Here is a 19,949-nt window from a genome sequence, read left to right as displayed (position 1 = left end):
GACCTCTTCATTCATTTCAGAACAGACATTACCTGCTCTGACATGCTAATGTTTAGTCTTCCACAATTAATACAGTTTCCCAATAGGCTTATACATATGTATGTGCATGTGTGGATATACCCAGAGGTGTGTGTTGTTATAAAATGTTAGCACATTTAGAGACAGTATTACTTTTTATGGTTTAGCAGTGACAATTTTCAGGACTTTTTCAGGACTCTTGTGTTTAGATTTTTAATTTTATGGCTGGCTTATGGCTTAAATTATTCATTTGCATCAACATTATCAGCTAAATGAAGTGTGACTTAGAAACACCCTGTAAAGTACCACTTCAGTCAACGTTTGGCCTTGTTTCTGTAACAGCTGCCATGCTTTGTGACAGTAATGTAACACGAGATCTGTAGCGAATGGTGATAAAACTGATGAGTTGATGCAAGCTATGTTAATCCAAGAGGTATTACATGGGATTCATATTGAGGGATTCGGTGAACACTAGGAATCTAACCCTATATTGCAAGACACAATAAAATATGTGAAGATTCAAATTGGTGAGATGAAAAAGATTTAGTTAAAAAAAAGTGAGAAAATCTTATTATGTACCCTGTATTGTGAATTGTATCAAATCTTGCAATCTTACTAATTGCAGTAGCATTCTGTCAGTGTAGTCGCATAGATTCTCCAACATTGTGTCAAGTTGCATTGTGTCTCTATGACACTACTGGGAAAGACCCAAGTGAACGCTTTAATGGATTCATGCAGTGAAGCAGAGCGAGAGAAACATTATTCTGTCCTGTCATTAAGGGAGTGGCCCTGAAAAATCAGTCATATGGTTACTTGTATCTGCTGTGTACCTTGTGGTATTTCTTTTCTCGATAATGTGGTGTCAGGAAATTCTAAGATAAGACCCTCTCTTTCCTCATTTATTCAAATGGGTCTCCAAATAACCCAACTGAATACTGAAGATAAAATAAGCTCAGAAATGTGAAATGAGAACAGGGTTGTCCAGTGATGCATTGTGCTGAACCTCCTCCCACTTGCTGTAGCCACTTGCATTCCCAGCAGGCAAGCTCTTGTGCCAATCCAGCACAACTGATCACAATATTGATAATGAAATAATCTTATTAAACCACAACCCATATTATAGGGCTTCCCCAGACCATTGGCAAAGATGGGAGGGGAAAGAGGAGATTGGAGATGAGGATCGAGTTACGCTTGATTGATCCTATTAGAGCCATAAAACAGGAAAGAGGGCCTTAAGAGAAAAGGACTAAAATGTGTTAGCGGCAAGCGCAGGGGTCTAAGTCTTACTGAGGGCAGAGCACAGATAACTCGATAAAGAGGAGAGATATCAGTTAAAAAGCTCTTCCAGACACAGTCTTTGATGCTCTCTTTTCAAACGACTATTTTATGAATGATGAAGTTTCCCTTATGCAAGTTTACATAATCTGTTTGGATCTTATTTAATATTTAATATGCACACCATGTTAAAGAGAGTCTGTGGGGTTGTCATTTTGGTATTGGTATAAATTTGCAAAAGCAGTGTAGGAGGCATTTTATTGTGACTCTGTGTGTGTTTGAGTCTATAATATATTGGCATGTGATGGTTCCAGCATTGCCAAACTGACCAGCTAAGACTAATCACTTTCCAATGGTATAGTCCCTTCCAGTTAATCTACAAATGACTCCTGTGGGCGGAGTACATGCCAGCCTGCATTTATTCTTATCAGAACCCAATGAGACAGACATTAATTTAGAGGATAGCCTCCTCTCTAGTTCTTGTTGGTAGTGATGAATCTTGTTTAGTTCCACATCAGTCAGACTTGCCTACATATTACATGAGACAATACTAGGTGGATAGCAGCAGCCTGTGGTGTACAGGTTGGTAGGATCTGAGATAGCTGGGAGCTGATTGAAAACACATCATTTCTATTTGCTGTCTGCAAACACCTCTAATACTTACACTTACACTAATTCTCTTTCTCCTTCTTTGTATATCTGTTTTTCCATTTCTCTGTGCCATAGAGGTCAGTATTCATGAATAATCTAGAGGGAGGGAGGGGCAGGTCCATTAAAAGTTCATGTTGGACCAGCTCTAATGGCAGTGGTCATTCCGATAAGGACTTCCTGTCAAACAGAATTGTTGTTTTTTTTTACCACAGCAGTGTGAAGCAAAGCAAATTTACACCTTACATTGACGCACATTTGTTTCTTTTATCTCTTGCCTCTTTACTTTCATAAAGTGGATTCTTCCAGCTCTGGTATTAGAGAATCAGTCCACGCTGCCTACAGCAAATCTGTGTCTATTCTCATTAACTAACACAATTCCTTTGGAATTGCATGCAGTAGACTCAACAATCCTCTGGTTCCAATGCTGGATCACTTCCTGGCACTGTACACTGTCTGAGGACATCTGAGCCTGCCAAATTCATGCTAAACCAGTTGTTGAAAGCTCTATCTAGCAATGTGCATAATTCCCCAGTTGTCTTGGGTTGATGAGCCTCTGGGTCTAAATTGTGTTGGGGTGTTTGGACTGGATATTATGGAGTTATATTTGCTTGCAAGTTTAGGTGTTTCAGAATGACTTTGTATGCAGTCATGCAGCATCTAAAAGTTTTAAAAACCATAAAGGTCCGTAAAGGTGTGTTAGGAGGATCTATTGGCAGAAATGAATATAATATTCATAAGTATGTTTTCATTATAATCACCTGAGTAGAGGGATGGTTACGTTTTGTTACCTTTTTAGAATGAGATGATGTAAAAAACTATCTTGTTTTTTGTCATAGCCATCCTGTTTTAGTTCCACTTTCTTTTGGATACTTCGTGGTGTGTTTGTAACATTTCAACAGTTTATAAGCTGAGATTCAACCATTTAACAGTTCACAAATTTAAGGTTTAGGCACAAAACATCTTGTTCAGTCAGTAGTTATGATTAAACCAGATCAGTTTATTCCCCATCCAAATAATTGAAAAGCTCAAATGGCCTTATATTAACAGAAGAAAATTATGGGGTCAGTATAACCCTACCCACTTCTGGGTAGCCTCAATTTCTCCTTTCATTTGCAACATGTTATATATTGTAAAAAGCGATGTTGGTGATGAAAAACACAATTGGCAAAAATCTGAAAGTATAGGTATATTGTTGGATCCTTCATCATCAAAGTTTTACCTGAAACATTTTGAACTAATTATTTACTTGCCACAGTGCCCACCTGCTGCAGCCTCTTTCTCAAAGTTACTACATTGTTTTCTTTCTTTCTCTCTCTCTTCTTTTCCCCAAGTTTGGGACCCCTGCTTGCATTCTCCCTGGCTTGTTGCCCACTTTAAGAAGTTCGATCTGAGCTGCCAGTTCCCTGATATGCTAATGTAATCAGCAGAGGAGCTCTGAGGTTTCAGGATAAGGTACCGCCCTGCTTGCTCTGGCTCACCAAAGGGATCTAAACAGTTCAAATTCAATTCAGAAAGTTTCAGTTAGAGGTTTACCCAACATGAATGTGAAAGTGTCTGACACATTTTGGGTCAGTTCATTTCTGTGTTTTGCTCTCTTTGAATAACAAGATAAGCTGCTAGAAGATGGACCTCAGCACCTCACTGACAAGCTCATATTTATCAGTCAATTATGATTTGTTGCAAGTGCATTTTCCTGTAAAGACATTATCAAGATTAAGATTGTGTACCATTTATTGCCACTTTGTTGTGAAAGAAGGCACCATTTTCCTAATTGATTCCAGTCAAGTGTTTTGCTACTTACTTGCCCAAGGACTTCCCATTTAACTGATGTTCATCTCTGAGCAGCCAGATGCTTTACATCACCACAGCTTTTTCTCTGCTGCCCAGTTGCAATGTGTAGGGCCAGCCCCACCAGCAGGACTGTCAGCAAAAGAATGGAGGAATATTTAGTAGATCCTTAGTCCTTAGTTGTTACAGATTCCCAACGTTTAAGTCCCAGTTTTTGCCACCATTTGCCTTTCTTGCACCTCTAGAGTCTAGCACTTTCTTATGCTTGGGTTTTTGTATATATTAATTAGCCATGAAGGTTAATGGCAGCGTTACTGTAAAGATCATCTCTTAGAATCTCACAGTGTGTGTGTAATGTGTGTTGAATGTGTAGCAGTGGATTTTTGAATCAGCTCTGAGCTTTGATTTGTGACCATTCCTCTTTGCTGATGCAGTTTGCTTTCTGTAACTGTTGCCAAGATTTGCAAGTCCGTTTTCTAGGCAAAGTAATTAATGTTTCAGTTTACCTGGCTGATTCTATTAGTTGCCTCATATTGCTCTAAAAGCCAACCTGACAGAGCATTACTCTCAGAAGGTTGCTGTAAAGTGTTTTCTTTCAGAATACCACTTCAAATAATTGACGAGTCAACAGAAAAGAATTCTGTTATCATTTCAATTCAAATCTTTTAAGTCATTTAGGCTTTGAGTGACTGCCAATGCAGACATCATTTCTTCGGGTAGTTCTTCATGCAAAAAAACCCAAGCCAAAAAAATGACATGCATGTGAGCCGTAAGCAGTCTTGTCTTTTTCTACGTTCATGTGTTGGCAAGAGAGGGCAAGGAAGCATGTGGGCAGGGTGGGTTGATTCATTACACTGGGAAAGGCAATTAGCTTGGAGCTAATGAGCGATTTAATGACTGCAGCAAAACACCACTGACCGAGGGAAACGGAAGGAACCCACTCAAAGCTGAAACCACAGAAGGCCATATATACATAAACGTGATGGGACAATCAACCTCACCACTACAGCTGCGGCTTGATGACGGAGGGAACAAAACATAAATCTTTTTCCCCATCTCATCTATGCATATAAAACTCCATGAATCATGGCTCACCTCAGCTCACAGGCACTCTCTCTTTTGCTCTTCAGCTCATGATTTATAATGTGAACACTGTCGCAGTTAAAGGTTTAGTTTTATCTGTCAGTCGTTCGTCTGTCCACCATGATGTTTTTTTTCTTCCATCATTTAAGACCAGTGTCTTGTGGCTGTGTGGCCGTCACCTCACAACACGTAGCTGAAGTTAATCAGATAAGATGTTTGTAGGATTTTGTAGGACAGAAGAAGGGTTAGGTGTCATTGCTGGCCTGGTTTTTCTCTTTAAGCCTACACATCCTACTCCACTGTGCATGATGCTCCTACAATCCATTTGTGCCTGCTAGCCTTCATTCTGAATTATGTGCCAGACTGTTACAATCCCTTTTCATCCAGTGATTTCATTCCTGTAAATTATTCCATTTCAGCCTGATAAAGACGATGGAAATGATATATTTCAAACTACTGCCAAATAGGAGTTTGGTGCTCATATGCAGCACTATGATCCAAAACCAGAAGGCGGCCCAGCCCAAATCGTGACGGTTTTCCTTTCAGTGTCCAGTCTCATGGGATTCTCTTTTTGACTCCCTTCCACTGACATTTATTAGCATCCGTTGTTCATGGCAGTCCCTCCGACCTGTCCCGTAACCACTTCGGGAACTATGTTAAATGTAGAGCTTAATGAGATGCAACTGCAGATGGAGAGACTAATAAGGTTGAGATGAGGTAAATATTGGGATTACAGCAATTAATCTAATCCCCATTTACTGATTGAGGTCAGTCCCTAGAATTACGGGTTATTTGCAGGACCAGTCTCAAAGTGATTATGTTAATATGTTACCCAGAAAATGGTCTCCCCATTGAGAAATCAGTTGGTCAATAATTGACAGTATAAGTGACCCGGTGAAAGTCACTTGTGTGGCCCATAATCGAATTTAATTAGAACCTCTTCATGGTATTACTTGGTTATGTAGTTATATTATAATTTTTTTTCTGCCTGAATCAAAGCTTGAGTTGCTTTTTTGAGCCCTGTAGTGCTTCTTCTGTAACAATCGACTTGTTTTTCTTATGAGATTATTAAGTCTTCCTCATATTCATCATTTTTGAAAAATTGGATCTTTGAAACTCCTTTGAGGGCTACCTAGCATCTGTTAGCTGAAAAAAACTGTTAGCTCAGCACACATACTTGCCAACAATGCATGTGTGTATGTGCACATGCAGAGCTTCATGGTATATTTCCCCCTAACTTAAAAAGAAAACTGCAGTGCAGAGAGAGAATTGAATGTAAGGAGATATTTATGCTCATCCAACTTTCTCTTTAAGTTTACCATGTGATAAATAATAATAAAAATAATACTTTCACATTAAATAATGTGATTAAAAGTGACATGGCACTCTCTCAAGGCCAAGGTAAAAAGGAGTCGATGGAGTCAAAGATATGGCTGCATCAGAAGCTGCCAGAGCATTATGGATCATGTTTATGGGCATGAGCACTGTGGGTTGGGGTTGGTTGGCTTCAGGCATGAGATTACAAATAGTATTAGCATTGAGATGGTCAAGTTAAAGTCCAGTCGGTAACATTTAGGAGGATCTATTGGCATGAATTGAATATAAAATTCCTATCTATATTTTAATAAGTGTATAATTGTTGTGTCTTTGTCAACTTTAAAATAAGACGTCCTTATCTACAGAGGCCGCCATGTTGAACCGCCATGTTTCTACAACAGCCCAGAATGAACAAACCAAAGGATGGCTTGACATAGGGTCGAACTGTTATTTAGTTTAGTTGCGGTCTGCATCTTCATTGCTCGATGCCACTGAGCACAGTGCTGCATACTGGTCCTTTTTAAGGTCTAGAGAAAAGATTTAGGTGAATGTTGGAGATGATTGCGGTCTGGTGTGGATAAGGTTTTGGCAGGAATCTTTGAGAGACCTTCCCTCTCTTCCTGTAACTTTGTCTGGCTATGTAAGCATGCTAAGAGCTTAACAGAAACCACATATTGAGCATGACAATGAGGATGTGGATTTGTTGAATGGATGTTGGGCTATGAAATACAATCCTTGCAGTTTTGCTTGTTTGGTTTCCTTTAGTTCTCTGGAACATTATCCAAATTGATTCCAATTAGGGAATAAACTGCTGAGAGCATTGTTGTTTATGAGCAACCTGAGACACAAAACTGGTGTTGCAGCACAAGAGGTGTGTGTGTGTGTGTGTGTGTGTGTTCGTTCTGCAGAACAAAAGTCAGCATTTGACACTCCCTCTTTTAATGTAACTATGCAGAATATTAAGCTTCAGGATCTCTCAAGTGGAGTTCCCTCAGGGTCTACTTAGTCCAGTATTACTTGGTCATTGTGGGACTCATCCACGAGGAGAAAATAAACTAACTACTATTCTATGCAGAGGTTATACAGAAATACAAATTAACAATAGCTTACAGTTATTTGTTAGCAATTGAAACTACAGATTTGGGGTGTATATATATCTAGTGTTTTGTGTGACCGATGCCATATATTACTTTCGGCTGTTGACAACATAGACACAGAGATGAGACCACATTGATGTTGGTGGGGAAATTCAAATGACGTTATGCTGTGTTCTGCCAGACTGGTTAGATAGTGACAATGTGGGAGTTAATAAGATTGATATGAAATTTTAATTCAGTTCTTTGTCCAGCTCAGTGTCACCAAGTAACGTAATTAGAGTTCAGTATTGAACACAACCAATCTGAAACTGATACGAATGACTACCCCCCTCGTCATTTACCATTCCATGTTTTTGCTACACTGCCTCATGTCAATAACTAACCACTCTTTTTTCTTTCTCTCCCCGCCCCCCCTCTCCCACTCCTTGTTTATAGTTCTGACCGTCTGATGGATGACACAATAAGGTAAGACCTGCTTTCTGTGTTGCACATATGGAAACACATATATTTGTATATGTGACGGCTCCCACCCCCCTTCCCTGTTGTCTTATCTACCAGCTTAGCCTGACTCAAAACCCTCAGTAGACCTTAACATGGCCTGGATATGTCAAGCCTAACAGGTCATGTTGATCTTGGACCAACCTGCAGAAATATTGTCCTTGTTTATTGTGCCTCCTGATTCAGTAACCACTATCTCAATGGTTGTTTCTTACTGTAATGTGTCTTAGGAGTTACGGTTGACTTCTTGCCCAGAGCTTGTATGTGTATTGTTGAACCTTTCCTTTTTTATCAATGAATTTTCAATGTCATTGCTTATTGTTTGTACTGGTCACAGGTCAACTCCTGGTCACATAAAATAGTCTGAGAATAAACGGGACTGTGACTAACTCCTCCCAGTTCTTTCATCCCTCACCGCTCCTTCCTCCTTTCTCAATGACAAATATGTTTCATAGGATTTACCCTCCCTCCCTTCAGTCTGTTTTTCTTCCATCTTCCTCCCTTGGTCCTTTCCCATTGCCTTTTCTGTTTTCAGTCCTTGCATATCTTGACTACCCGTGGGATTGGCTAGAATAGCGGTCTGATTGGTAGATTTTGTCTCTGAAATGGCGATGCTGTGTTTCTCCCCTTTTGTTTCCTTCCTTTCCTTCCTTTAATTGGACATTTTCGCCCAATCTCAGCTTATTTTCCACAACTCTTTTATGAGCTTTTGCCAGCACGTGTGACAAAATAGCATTTTAATGAAGTACTGTAGTGCTGCATAGACGACCTGGTCTGCAAATCTTGTGCTCAAGATGTAAGAAAACATGTTTGTTTTGTATAAACCCCAACAACTGTCAATTTTTTTAGCAAAAATTAAAATTGTGTTGCAAAAAATATCATTCACACTTATTGTGAATCATATTGCAATCATAATATAAGTTAAAATATTACTATTTTTTTATTTACATATTGTGAAGCTGAGAGTCGTGATGGTCAAAGGAGTTCAGTTCTGTGCTGGTTAACATGCCACTTTTGTGTATACTGTATTTTAACTGTGTCAGTGTGACTAGACCACATCTCAAATCATAGCTAAATAATAAATAAAATGGTCTAATCCATTTGTCGCAAAAAGCATTTCTTTGGATTTGATACTTTAGTTAAAGGTTATTTCTTGTGGCATTTTTCTTATCCGAATGGGCCTTCAGTCTTGGGATAGAGGGTGTCGTTGAACAGATTGTAAAGCCCCTATGCATCAGGTTTCTGATTAAATTGACTTTGACAGGGGACTTGAGACCAGCTTGAGACCACTGCCCAGGTCACTTTCAAACAGTGACCACTGACTGATCACACACTGTGTGTGTGAAGGCAGTCTTTCTCCTCCAGTTCTGATTCTCATGAGCTGGTTAATAATGAGATAAAGGCTTGGGGAGGTTGCTGGAGTCAGCAAAGTGTTTCTTCCTGACTGAGGGGAACATGATCCCCAAAACACTGCTCCAGGCCAAGACTGCGGACTGTCAGGAGATGCCATGACCTCACCCTCGCACCCGTGTGGAGGGTGTCCACATACTCATACTCACACGCGACAAATTCTGTCTCTACCTGCGTTCAAGCTCACACACACACATTCTCTAAGCCTGCTGCTCATCAATTTCACTCGCCAAAAGAATAAACAACCTTGTTGATTTCATTTACCCTGTTTTGACCTGGCTCCTGTGGGGCGCTGTCACTCTGGGAAGGGTGGAGTTTGTCCCCTGTGGCCGGTGCTTACTGGTTGTCACCATGCTGTTTAAGCATTACATCATGCTACTTGCAGTTTATTTGCAAGCTTATTAACACTACAGTTAAGTCAATGTTTTACTTTGTCGAGTGGACTTCTTTTACCCAAATGGTCTCAACTGTAAAGGGCTCAAAAGTGGGATCAGTAGCTGCTATTGATTATTGTGTGTAACGGATGCCACAGAAGGCAAACATAGAGCCTGAAACTTTTTCTGCCAACTGCCCAGCTGCACTTTGCTGTTGCTGTAAGTTGCTGAGGCCCAAGTTTGAGAGCAAGAGGGGTACAATATCACAGCAACTTTATACCTTCCTTCTGCAAGCCTAGGCGACTCACACTCACGTACTTTAGGTACCCAGAATGATTCCCTTGCTTGTCGCGTGGACGTGCCTACAGACATGTTGTCTATTTAATAGTTTCACAGGATATGAAGATTGGTAGACTACTGGTTTACTGTACCTTGCTTAATTTCTAATCATGTGCGAACTCACTGGCACTTTACACTACTAATGACAGCACCCTCATGTAGGATATTGTCACTTCTCAACTCATTTCTCTTTCTGTCTCTTTAGTATTGCCATGGCGACCAAGGAGAACATGACCTCCCAAAGGGGCATACTGAAATCCATACAGAGCAGGGTCAACACGCTGGCCAGTATCCTTTATGCTGCTTATGTGCTACAAGTAGAGGAAAGCACACAATAGATTAGAAGATGAAGGTTTCCTGTTATGAAATCACACGTCCTTCAGAATTCGACGCTGACATATTGCTTTTCTATGATGGAAAGGTATTCCTTTCTTTATAATTTTAACGTTAACGTTAAAGTCTCCAGACCAACCTCATTCAAGTTATTATTAATAAACAGTTGTCTTATTAGTAATTGCTTTTTAAGCCGGAAGTCAGAATCCTTCTGTTTGTGAGTGTTCCTGATATCTTCACACATTTTCACACTTGGTTTTTGCATTGCATCGACAGTGAAATAGTTTGATCCATGCCTGATATCCAATGTTATTTTTAGACAGTTGGCTTTTGTACAGTGGATTAATATCCTAAAAAACTGATATAAATGGAGCTGTTTTTCTAAACTGAAACATTTGTGAATATTGAATATTTGTGATCTTCCTTTAACTTTTGACTTTCCAAGACCGTTTCCCAACCATCAACAATCTCATCCAGCGAATCAACTTGCGGAAGAGACGGGACTCTCTCATCCTCGGCACAGTGATTGGCGTCTGCACCATTCTCCTCCTGCTCTACGCTTTTCACTGAAAGCACCGGGCTGGTGAAATCTTCACAGGAGCAGGAGTGATCTGCTCTTTTATAGCGTGGGAACCCCAGGAGACCAAGCTCAGTGATTGGAGGACCCTGGAGGCTTCCTGAGCTGAAGGACATTCAGTTGGTCCAGTTCTTGGATGGAAACAAAATTTCGGCCAACATGAACTACTGAACTTGTATTGAGCTGTGGGACACATGGAGGGCTAGTGGTTGGTTGCTCTTCTGCCAACAAATAAGACAAGATTTTAAACAATTATATTAATAACTTGCTCGGAGAGAGACTGAAGGAAGTTTGAAGAGACTGTGAGAATGTGTGATGTATACTTTTTTTCACAGGTGGAAGGATTTTTAGTTGAAGGGTCCTTTTTTTAATTGATGGAGTAAGATGGATAGTTCATTGTGGGCTGTAAAATGTGAATTAATAAATTATTCATATCAGTATGTGCAAACTAGTGTCTGACACTACTACATACTGAACATCTAAAGCATTTTATTTTTTAAATTATATGATTTGAGCTCTGTTGGAAAGTGTATTGGGCCTTCTCATTTCTGAGCAGTTTAAACCACCAGGATGCCACAGCAAGGCTTATAAAAATGTATAGTATTTTTACTACATTTCCATATCTCAAAAAATTATGTTAGTTTTTTTTTTATGCATTTGCATTACATTCCTCTTTTAAAGAGTTGACTGGATGAGAGAGAGAGAGAGAGAGAGAATCCTTAGCAAGATTCAAACATGGTTTCTGGTCAGCACCTTAACCTCCTCAGCCACCAAGATATCCTGCTCTCACTGGCTTTATATTTTGAGCTAAATCAATCAATGTGATAAATCATCGGAAAGTGAATTGGCAACCATTTTGATAACTGATCGAAAAGTAGTTAGTCCAAATAGCTTCTCATATAACAAAATGAGCTGCCTTCAATATTCAAATCAATATTCAATATTTGGCATTTCAGCTGCTTGTTAGACACAGTTTGGATATGTTACAAATGGGCTCAACTGATGAATTAACAAAAATAATCAGCCAAATGGATTATTTAGTGATAATTAAGTGCAGTCCTATTACAGTCATATCTGCATTTCCAATAACTGATTTACTCTCTATTCTTTAAGTCAGATAAGTGAAATGCACAAAATAAAGTCAGCTATCAAATGTGTGTTTGGCTCTCACAAGAACGACTAACTACCAGCACATCTATTATCTATTTTAAATCATAGGTTAAAGAATGTCTGAAAGTATACCGTAAAAGGCAGCTGCACTGCACACAGTTTCTTCTGATTTGGTCACATACAAGAGGCTTCATCAGTTCTAATGATTGGCAGATTGTTATATTATTTGCTTATTATTAGCTTTTGCCTTTAAACCTATGGCTGCTTCAACAAGGACTCAGCCTTGGTACATGGGGCACCAGCTGTAAGGGAGCTACTCTACTGCGGCCCACCCTGACTGGCAGATTGTCACATAATGACAGAGTTATCAGGTTCATGTGAAATAAGCATCTTGGATAAAGTTGTGAAATGTCTTCAACAGCAAACCAGCCTCCTCTGTTGCCTTCAGTGCACTACTTCTAAATTTCTATTGAATGATTCAAACCATTTTGCACCTGTTGTTAGTATAGTATACCTGGCAGAGCCCAGCATAACCCCCCTATTTGATTTAAATCCACCTGGAAGTGACATGTGCATTTAAAGGTGGGAAGTGAAGCATACATCTGAGATGGGAATGCTTGCAGACTAGGTTTGACTTGTTTTATTAAAGTCAAGTTGGCCGGGGGGGAAAAGGTGAAAGCAAGGCAGCTGTGTGAGAAACATCAATGTGTTTTTGTCTCACAGTTTCAGGCTGTTACTCGACTGGAATCCAAATAAAATAGGCTCACTTCAATGGGCTGAAGAGGATAAATTTGGTTTCTTGTCCTCATTCCCTCTGTTTGATGCTGTCCTCACAAAGAAAGACAGTATTGAAGACTGATCAGACTGCAGTTTCTATAAAATGTCCTTATGTCTTCTGGTATTTTTTTATTTTTTTTACAGCACCCAGACATGCATTTACATCTTCCCTTCAATATCTTACTTCATTTAGTAAAAGGAAATCCTGTGCTGAAGTCTACTTTTGGTTCAAACATGCACATGCCATCAAGTAGACTTCAGACCCTAACCCTAACCCTGTGTTAAACTCCTGAATATTTCAGCTACTCAAACTGAACGCCACCCAAGCAGAAAGCACCAGATCCTCTCACTTTGACGGGTCCTGCTACACTGACTTCTGACGAGCACAAAGTCTGTGTATTCACAGCAGCTGAAATGTACGACACAAGTCTGGTCCTCTGTGTCTGTGAAGAAATCATGGCTATTTTGAGCATTGTTTCGTGAACGTCGGGGATGCTTCGCTCGTCTGATGACTTTCGGGCCTCAATCGCTTTTCTCTGCAAATGTTTATTGATGAGATAAAAGGCTTTTTGAGTGTAAAGATAGGCATTATCCTAGCTTTTAGCAAAACAATCAAAACATTTTTGGTTAATTAAAGAGCAGAATATTTGTATATAAGACATAGAAAAGCCCAGGAGAAAGGGTTGCATTATAGGACACTACTCTGCAGTGTGTAGGTGTGGGGAGCTTTAAAAGTGCAAAATCTGTTATGAATTCTTCATGTTCCATTTTCTTCCAGAACTATAAGGCATAGATGTGGCAGCCATGATAAATGGTGTTTGTGTGCTCCTGTATGTACAGGGTTTTAAATATTATACGAGCAACAGCTGTCCAATATAGTGCACTCCAATACAGCAGCACTGCAGATGGCAGCCTTAATGTAGAGTAAAATCAATCCCTCTGATTCAGTCTCAATAAAAGCTGAACAGTATGCATAAATACTACCTACACAAATGTGGTCTTTTATTCTGTAACCACGGGTGTAGCTCTTATTGTGTCCAATCTCCTCATGTGTGAGAGGTAAGTGTGAGAAATGATGACTTCTTTTTTGGTCCTTTACATCATTGATGACACTGATTTTTTGTTTGTTTTTGTTTTACAACTGTTCAAAAAGTACACTTAATATCTTGCACAACTTCTTACCCACTGGTGGCAAAGTCAGTCAGCTGGGCCACAATTTTGGTTCAGCCCGAAATATCTCACCAGCTATTGGATGGGTGGGTATTAAATTTTCTACGCATTCGTCATCCCCAGAAGATAAAGTCTACCGACTTTGGTGTTTCCCTCTAGCGCCACCTTAAGGTTGACATTTTTGTTCTTTAATGAAATATAGATTGCAATCAAATTTGACCCTTATATTATTCATGTTCCTATCAGTATGAATTTTACATGACTTGATCTTCTCATTTTCAGGTAAAAAGTTTATATTTTGGTTAATGATCAAATACATTCACCATCAGCCTCAGCTGTACTCTGTTAGCACGCTTACATGCTAAAGTAAGATGTTGAAGACGGTAAACATACAGCTGCTTTACATCAACATGTTAGCATTGTCATTGTGAGCATGTTAGCATCTATCTCAGTAGAGCCTCTCGGATACATGGCTGTCAACACACAAACCCCACATAAAAGGCAAAACTTGGACCATGCATGGTAACATTTATTCCAGACATGCTAAATGTACACCACAAAGATGAAAACTGGAACATACAGTATACTGAAAAAGTTTTGAACTGTTTTACTGACAGAGCAGAGCTTATAGGCTAGACACCAGTTTCAGAGATGGAAACTTAATTTTCTACAGAAATTACACACATTGCCGTTTTGGCAACAATGTAATGTAAATATTTTTTTTACATTAGCATGGTAGTAAACATGGGGACTCTTTGGATTTTGCTGTTTCCGGTGTTCTGATAATCATTGTGATTTTTATGTACAACTGGAGTGAAATCGATTAAAAACCCATTTTGCACAAAACATTGTGCCACATGGTGTTTATACTTGATATGATTGCAGTTGTTCAGCCTTACATTGATGATGTTTAGTTTAGGACGTGGAAGAATCGCTTTATAGCTGCATAGTCTGATAAATGTCCTCTGTCATCGGTTGTAATTAGCTGGTGTGTTTTTCCTGTTTCACTTGTATGAGCCCTTGAACAAACAACCACTGGAACTCAACTAATCGCTTTATATCACTTTAAAGAGACTTTGTCCAAATGATTCCTGATTTAAATTGCACAAGATAAAAAAAACAAAAACATAAATGCCTAAAGAAAAGCCGTGGATGTAAATAATGCTACATGATCTTACAGTGATGTTAGCTGTGCTTGTAGCATAAGCCTGTAATGTGTCAATACAACAGTCCTGCATAGCCACAGGGGATTTAATAGAGTGACTTCTCTCTGATAAAGTGACGGATTAAAAAGAAGTATTATTTAAATGATATTTAATTTTACTCAAATTTGAAGGCCTGTTCGTTTACAAAAAATAAATTTGTGTAAGCCTGTTTGGCCCATAGCATGCGTACATATTGCATATATATATTTTCCCATATAAATACATTTCATACCAGCACAAGGAGCAGAAAAAACATTCAGTGAAACAATGAAATTTAACAGTCAACGTATAACAGTGTAAGAATGGTAATGGAAAATGGGGAGCTACGGTGTAGAAAGGTATTAGAAGGTAGTATGTAAAATGGAGTTTAAGGAAGAGACAAAACTGAAGGACGGCAGCCACTAAGTCAGGTTTTGTGGTAAAGAATTAGAGTATGTGAAAGAAAAGAAGGGACCGAAGGATGGTTGGAGATTTGGCATGCGTTTCAGTCTCTGCCAGAGCAAGGCAAAGGTATTTTGGGGACATAAAGGGGGGTGTTAGATCACAGTCCTCACACAATACACACATACAGTGGCTGGACTCACATAATGTACACAAATCACTCTTCCATGTGCAAACCTCTTAGCCTCTCTGACTCCTTTATATGAAAAGAGACAACTAATAACAGTCAAAATGAAGGCAGACGTTTGGTTATATACATTCAGGCATGCAGTTGGTCTCAATTTCTTTTTAGTTTAACATAAATTATAATAAATAACAAAAATTAAAAATGTGTTCCCTGCCCCTTTTCACAAACCCTTGAATTTCCGGTGATAATCCAAGTGCTGACAAAGCCATTGTGACAGTCTTAACAAACCCAGCACCACTTGGCATACAAACATTTTTTATAAAATGTACATCTATATATATTCATATATCCATATTTCAAATATATTTGTAGCTGTATATGCTTTGAATGCAAGAGATTCAGTAAGGAATATATGAGGATTATATGCAGCTGTCCAAAGTTTGAAGTCCAAAACCCAGAATCCATTTTTCAAAGGAGTCCCATCCCAGACACGAAAACGTCAATTGTTCACTCCCTCCTCATACGTAGGTCATCCTCTTCATATTAAGAAGTCCATTATTCCAAAAAGAAACATTTGAGTCCCTCTGTCCACATACAAATCTGCATTTTCTTTTTCCTCTGTTTTAACCTGAACAATTCTACATCAGGTTTTATTTTTGTCAAGCAAATGTTACTGGATTCTAATGCATGCATCTCTGAATCTATTTTTTCGTTTGTTTACTTGCTTCTACTCTCATGAGTTGCCTATTTTTTGCATTCTGAGGGTGGTGATGATGTAATTACCATATGACATTAAGTTAAGAATTTTTGTTTTTTTGGAATGGGCTTTTATTTTTTTTCCTCGTTGCGCCCGTGGTTTGGCTTTCACGGTTCATTTTCTTCTCTCGGGTCCTCCATGTCAGTGCTTTACGACTGTAAAAGAAAGAAGAGGAGAAGCGTGGCATTGTCAGATAAAGTCAGGTCAGACACAAAGACAGCTTCATTATTTTGACTGGTGTAGCTCAAGTGTTGTAGGCTTTGAGCAGCAGCGTAGCCGCCCTTGCTGCACAGTCAGCCTACTACACTCGCTGCAGTGCTAAATCAATCTACGCACACACACACAAGGCTTGGAAATGTGCTGAGTCTGGACATTGAAAAACACACATCTCATGCTTGTGGGGTAGTGTCATATATCACCCTGTAATCGTTATGCAGTAGGCATTCTTTGTTGATGAACACTTGTTGTAAAAGCCCTGTGGGCATTTGTGAGTGGACACACACTATACATTATGTCCAAATATTCCTCCCTTTGCAGACTTAAAATAAGCTCTACTATAAACATATAATTTACTTCATGCACAAATAAATAATGAGTCTTTATCACAAACATTAAAAACAGCTGTGGTATAAGGCAGGCAGGTTTAACACATTTATTTTTCGATGCACGTCATTGTATTCTACAATGTGTCCTATTTGTCTTTGTTTCTGTACCTGAAACTGAGACGTAGACTATGATTATGACAATGCCCAGGACGATGGAGACAATACTGAGCAGACGAGCCAGTCGACCCAGCCTCCTGGCCCCGTCAATATCCCCCACCTGGAGACTGTTTCTGGACTGGAGACACACAAAAACACAGTATATTATTGTAACATTTGAATCATAATGTTAAGCAAGGCATAGATATATACTGTAAGATGTTACATTCATACATACATTGTTAACCATAGCTTATCAAATAGCAGTTTTTTTCAGTTGCAATGGGCCACCAAAGGTAATAAGGTGAATGGGTTATATAATGCAGAGAAATAGTTAATGTTACTGCTAAAATAAAACATACAAGTGATGTTTTTGGGAAAATACGTGTCTCTCTAACTTTGAACTTTGAAAAAGGATTCATTAATACATTTTATTCCTCTCATAAATCATTGCAAAAGAGAGGAGTGGCCATATTACTGTCTAACAGGTACATTTTTCTAACCACTCCAATTACGATAAGGAAGCTCGCTATATTTTAGTTGAAGGGATGATAGATCACACAGAAGTAACTTTATTTAATGTTTTCATCAGGTCATGACAGATCATTAAAAAGAATAATAAAGATAGAGTCATCATCAGGAATATTTATCTGTGGGACTGGTACAATCAAATAAAAAATAAAATAAAAACTTGACTGTACTAAGTTGCTTAAGCAGAAAAGACAAAGTTCATGAGGAAACTGTTGAGGGAATCTGGCGTGATAGATGGAGGGACCTTCACTCAAAAACAACTTGCTTATTACTTGCAAATTACTTATCATGTCCATTGCAAAATAGGTGTTAGAAATGTTATGGGCCACTCAGAAGCATATCTTACATTACTCCTGGATAATAATAAGAGGGAAACATTGTGGAGACTTAACACCAGTATACTGAATATAGATAGTGCAAATATTATATCAAAAGGAATTGAAACAGTCCTTGGAAAATAAGGATAATGGAACATTATTGGCAAATGTACTGTGACATCAACAGGAGGTGACACTATTGCATTCACTACCCATAGAAAAAAGGAAAAGCATAAATATTTATTAGAACTACAGTCAAAACTGAAAAACCTAAAAATTCAGAACTCTATTAAAAAAATATAATAAAAAATGTTTGGCCCAACTAAAGCATGTCCAAAAATAAATAAATAGAATCTGTGATGAAGAAAAACAGAGATTTACTAGACAAAAATATTATAAAAACATCACAATTATCATGTTGATCAGGAAAACAACAGAGAGAAACTAAGAAATCAAATAATTAATAAAATATGTTACAAACTAGAAGATATTCAACAATTCTTCGAGGCCTAACAAAAGGACCTTTAACTCAACCTGACAAAACTCTTTTCACAATTCTTGAAATCTTTGGATCTTTCCACAATAGGAGACCATCTGACACTGACTGCAGCGATAACCCTCAGTGAACTGGATAATGCCATCTCCCGACCAAATGCGAACAAAACACCAGGGTCTGATGGTTATATAGCCGAATGGTACAAAACCTTCAAGCCTGAATGAATGCAAGTGCTCTCAGGTGCTTTAACCACACGCTTAAAGAAGGACAAACACACCAAAAATGGAACGAGGCAATAATATCAATAATCCCTAAAGAGGATTAAAGATAACAAGTATCTAATATCATGAATATACAATAGAATAAAAACCTCCAAAAACTACACTTGTGTCTGTGTCAAACAGAACTGGGAGAAGGAATCTGGCCTGATAGACATCCTGGAGCGAGCTCTCTTGGGGGAAAGTAATACCATATTTTGTGAATCCACAGCTGAAATTTACTCAAAGGGGTTATCAGGTACAGGATGGATACTGGAGGCCATGTGGGGAAAAAAATATGGCTGAAGACTAAATGCCTGGGCATTAATGCTACAATATGATCAATATGTAAAATACTGAAAAACTGAGCTACATATAATAAGATGTAACCTATTGAATCTGTTTTTTGAGAGTTGTGACAGTGACATTCAATAAGTAAAACTCCCCAGTGAGTTAACATTTATCAATACAAGCAACCAGTAACAAAGAAAACCTTTATATTTTCATGACATACAGCAGTAATCATATTGATGGTTTTGTGGACCCCAGGAAGAGCTGGCACTAGTTAGGATCCTAATAAACAAATAAATATTGACACTATCAGTACAACATAAAAAACCCCATCATAAACTACAGTGATATACAGTTTTGGTCCTCCATACACAACCCAGAGATGGTTCCCTCCGTAGTACAAGAGCTTGAGCTCTCTGAGAGTAACGCTTTAAAATATTTATCAGGTGGTTGTCAGTTAATTGACAGCCGAGTTATTTTAAAGGAGAAATGACACACATACAGTACAGTAATGTTGACTTGTCTGTGGGGGGCTGTAGAAGTAGAAGGCTGCAGTAAGGTAAAATGCCAACAATAGTTTATTCACGGTTGTGAGCGGTGAAATTGTCTATTTCAGATTGGCGGATTGATGGAAGGATGTGACTTGCAGAGCCAATTGGATGGAGTGAGCGCAGCAGTGTGAAGGGGTTGTAGATCAACTTAATGTTGTATGTATATTGCTTTATGTATGCTGCAGATATGGAGACAGGATGATTTATGTGTATGTGTGCGAGGAATGACGGATGGATCCTCAATCCTTGTGCATTGCTTCCATGTGTGAGAGTCCCAAAACAACAAATCTCACACAGTTGTCGCTATCTTCTCATTAAACTTAATTCGTTTTAAAGTTGGGCTGCTTTTAATTTGTGATACTGTTAAACACATACTACTGTACATGGCACATACAGTGTGTGTATGTGCCATGTACAGTAGAGTACAAAATCCAACCAGTGTATACACACACACACAC

General features: G+C 38.7%; 2 protein-coding genes across 2 annotated transcripts in view; one reads left to right on the top strand and one right to left on the bottom strand.

The window, feature by feature from the left end:
* The window catches only part of gosr1 (golgi SNAP receptor complex member 1), a 20,681-nt gene extending 8,025 nt beyond the window's left edge, over positions 1 to 12,656 (top strand). The window contains exons 7-9 of the mRNA XM_035680004.1: positions 7,665 to 7,694; positions 10,056 to 10,138; positions 10,629 to 12,656. Coding sequence (XP_035535897.1) covers positions 7,665 to 7,694; positions 10,056 to 10,138; positions 10,629 to 10,753 — 238 coding nt within the window. The 3' untranslated portion in view covers positions 10,754 to 12,656. The remainder of the gene's footprint in view (positions 1 to 7,664; positions 7,695 to 10,055; positions 10,139 to 10,628) is intronic.
* Positions 12,657 to 16,381: 3,725 nt separating this feature from the next.
* The window catches only part of trarg1a (trafficking regulator of GLUT4 (SLC2A4) 1a), a 14,810-nt gene continuing 11,242 nt past the window's right edge, over positions 16,382 to 19,949 (bottom strand). Inside the window, exons 2-3 of the mRNA XM_035680005.1 lie at positions 17,061 to 17,187; positions 16,382 to 16,502 (exon numbers count right to left, since the gene is read on the bottom strand). Of these exons, the coding sequence (XP_035535898.1) occupies positions 16,489 to 16,502; positions 17,061 to 17,187 (141 nt within the window). The 3' untranslated portion in view covers positions 16,382 to 16,488. The remainder of the gene's footprint in view (positions 16,503 to 17,060; positions 17,188 to 19,949) is intronic.

The sequence above is a fragment of the Morone saxatilis genome, unplaced genomic scaffold (genome assembly GCF_004916995.1).
Source record: "Morone saxatilis isolate NCDOM2014 unplaced genomic scaffold, NCSU_SB_2.0 Contig8, whole genome shotgun sequence".
Lineage (NCBI taxonomy): Eukaryota > Metazoa > Chordata > Actinopteri > Moronidae > Morone > Morone saxatilis.
Note: the sequence above shows the minus strand (reverse complement) of the source record. Positions and strands in the feature narration are given on the sequence as shown.